At 42.7% G+C, this 3,529-nt stretch overlaps 1 protein-coding gene across 1 annotated transcript; it reads left to right on the top strand.

The window, feature by feature from the left end:
• The first annotated feature begins 786 nt into the window (after nt 1-786).
• On the top strand, nt 787-3,060 carry ier5l (immediate early response 5-like). The gene has a single exon (XM_057818866.1). It carries the CDS (start codon nt 913-915, stop codon nt 1,747-1,749), a length of 837 nt encoding a protein of 278 aa, XP_057674849.1. The 5' UTR covers nt 787-912; the 3' UTR covers nt 1,750-3,060.
• Nucleotides 3,061-3,529: the final 469 nt, after the last annotated feature.

Below are 3,529 nucleotides of genomic sequence, written 5' to 3'. Positions count from 1 at the left end.
TGAATGATCACTGCTAGCCAGTTGAAACGGATTGGACGTCCATCTCCTACAATGGCAGAGAATAAGTTTACCGAAGGGCAAAAATGGCCAACTGCTGTAGAACTTTTGGATATGTTACTCAGGCAAAATATATACATTGTATTCAGGTCTACATCACCGCCTACTTCAGTACTTAGTACCTTAACTATCCTAACTCATTGGTTGCCGGGTACAAGGATAGACATCTGATCTGGTTGAACTGGGAGGGGCTCCCAGCCGTCCCAGTCAAAATGAACTGGACTTCTATCGCCGTCAATGAGTTAAACTTACAACCAAAACATGCAGTAAACGGTCATGTGCTAACGTGGGCGTATAAATAGAAGTACAGAAGTGATATAAATCCGACAATTGGATATATTGGATGGCATTTGTTGACAAATACTACAATATATATACTGTATCTTTTTGAGTGTAACATGAACTTGTTTTGTGGATGGATTTATTGTTGCACGTCTACCCGGAACAGCCGGTTCGTACATAGCCAACGACGAGGAAGCGAGTGCTTCTTGGAAGTTTCAGTTATAGGACTTCTGAAATGAGGACATTCCTGTTAGACGGCCTGGGTGGAATTTGAATGGAACAGAGGAACCGCCAGAAGCTGATTGGTCGGGAGCGACACTGTTCCAGCGTGGAGACGTGTCACTCACCAAATTCTAGCCTCTTGATTGGCTAGCTAAGCGGAAGGCGGGACGCGTTCCTGGCTATATATATATTGTGGTTTCACAACATCTGCAAATGATTGCCAGCTTGAGCTCAGAGGAGGATCCTCGCTTCTCAATGTTTCTTCACAGGGCTCAGTCGATCCTTTCTCCTCAGTCGAAAAGAACCTTCCCGAGATAGTTGGAAGTCCAAGTTCGCTGAAGGAGCACCATTATGATCAACACCATGGAATGCGCTGTTGATGCGCAGAGCATGATCTCCATTTCCCTCATGAAGATCCACAACTCCAGGACTCAGAGGGGTGGCATCAAGTTGCACAAAAACCTGCTGGTCTCCTACGTGCTAAGGAACGCCAGGCAGCTTTACATCAAGGAGAAATACGCGGAAATTTACAGGATGCAGCAATACGAAGAGGTGATGACGGTGTGCAACGAGATCCAGGAGCTGAACCCGTTGGACCTGGATACGGAGGACACCGAGAACGAGGAGCAGACGCGGGCTGCTTGCTGCGGCGGCGACGAGGCGAGTCTCCACGGCCGCCCAGCGAGCGCGCTCTCCGGCTGCGCCTCTCCGGGGGACGCCTGCAAAGAAGCGGAGCCGTCTTACTACAGAAGCTGCTGCATGGAGGTCTCACATTGCGAGCCGAACAACCCCACGTACTGCAACAAAACCACCGTGCTGGACTTGGACACGCATGTTGTGACCACGGTGGAAAACGGCTACCTCCACCAGGACTGCTGCTGTGACGCGCTCCACGCCGGCCAGGGCGCGCAGTCCCCCGGCAAGAAACGAAAGGTTGACTTTGAGTGCTGCTTGTGCGACGTGGATGAGATGACGGATTTTTCCGTCTCGCGTAAACGGCTAAAACGCGAAGAGTATACGTACTGTAACCCGGACTACACGGACACTTCCAACATCTCCAACCTGATCTCCATCTTCGGCTCGGGCTTCACGGGGCTGCTGAGCAGGCAGGCTGACTTGGAGCAGATCTGTAGCAAACAGGCACTGGCCAGTCTGGGAGCGTGGACTCGTGCCATTGTGGCGTTTTGAAGCCAACTCTATATTTAAAGGGCGATCGGGCGCAACTGTACCACGTTTCCCACATGTCAGTGATGGAGACGTATGCTTTAACGCATGTATTTATTTGGTAACATAGCAAGCTCCCAAATGCGAGCAGCGGGATGTTTCCAAACGAGTTCTGCTAACAAAACACATGCGAGGTGGTTCTACAAATGTTCTGTAGATGGAGACATATGAAAAGGACAGGAAATTGTCCACTGACATCATTATGACGAAAAGCTGTCAGGAACCTTCAAAAAGTAAATCTAACCATAAATGTTCTTCCAAGGTTGTAGAACTTCATTGGAACAACGCGATAACATACTGCATTACACAAGTAGTGTTCCATATCTTGTCATGACTCAGTGGCATAAGATGTGCTCCATGCAATACATGTGTGTATCTGCAGAACATGCTGGTAGGTTAAAACCGGCTGCCATTTGAACAACAGATAATATTAACAACCTCCATTAACCAAGCACTACAGAGACGGCAAGATGTTTCTAACCTCAGTGTATTGAATACAGGCAATGAAGGGATGAAGAATTATACCTCATCATTGGTGTATACTGAATGACATCACTCGCACTTTTCTATTAGGGGCTAATTTACCCCGACAAGGTCAGAGTGGAAAGAACTTTATTTTTGCAGGAAAGACAGATATTTAAACACTGAGAAATGTATGAGTATAGGAGTCTTGTCAAATACAGTGGGAGATACACACACGTGGATGAGTCTGATAGTCAATTGACTTCTGTTGCCTTAAAAACAAATGCACACTACTAGCTATTGTCAGAAATAGCAAGTTTAATGAAAGTGGCTGAATGTCTGCTGTCCTCTCTTTTGCTCATGCTCATCTGTTTTTCATTCTTCTTCTTCTCCAAATGGACCTTGCACATTCTGAACAGTTTCATCATATTGTGGAACATCACACTCTAAACTCTTCCTGAGGTACATATAGACAGTGAAGTGACAACAATCAAATCCTGATAGGAAACAGTTACACTGGGAGTCTGACATACAGTATATCTTTATTAATCCTGTCAGTTTAACTGTTCACGGTCATACATGATTCCAAAATGTCTTGGTTTTGTGAGTTTCACTTTGTTTTGTAAAAGAATTATGTGAGTCCTTTTGTTTTAAAAAGGTAAACTCATTATTAGCCATAACCATGCATTAGCTTTATGAGCACTATGTGTACCAAAATAAAGAGAGTATTCTATCATTCTCTACATATTTTGTTGCTATTCTTGTATTTTTCTGCTAAAAATCGTATATTCCGGGTAAAACTGTAAAAAAAAGTATTTGTTTAAAAAAAAAAAGGTATAATCTTAATAATAATAAAAAAAAAATAATCTCAAGTGTGACTAAAAGGCCTGTTTTATTACACATACTTCATTACAGTCACAAACACACTATTTGAACATGTTTTATTTAAGGTTTATTAAATGTTCATGGTGAATTTGTGAAAGGAATACATATATATATATATATATATATACAGTATCTATCTATCTATCTATCTATCTATCTATCTATCTATCTATCTATCTATCTATCTATCTATCTATCTATCTATCTATCTATCTATCTATCTATCTATCTATCTATCTATCTATCTATCTATCTATACACGTTATAGTCATGGCTATAATGAGCAATGTGGTTAACAAATAATTTCAATATTTAAACTAATATTGTGGGACCTGATCAAGCATGAAAACAAGACGACTCGACAGTGTGATGATGGTTTTGCGGGTCATTATTATCA

The sequence above is a fragment of the Corythoichthys intestinalis genome, chromosome 17 (assembly GCF_030265065.1).
Source record: "Corythoichthys intestinalis isolate RoL2023-P3 chromosome 17, ASM3026506v1, whole genome shotgun sequence".
Lineage (NCBI taxonomy): Eukaryota > Metazoa > Chordata > Actinopteri > Syngnathiformes > Syngnathidae > Corythoichthys > Corythoichthys intestinalis.
The sequence above is the reverse complement of the archived record's forward strand: the minus strand, read 5'-3'. Positions and strand labels throughout refer to the sequence as shown.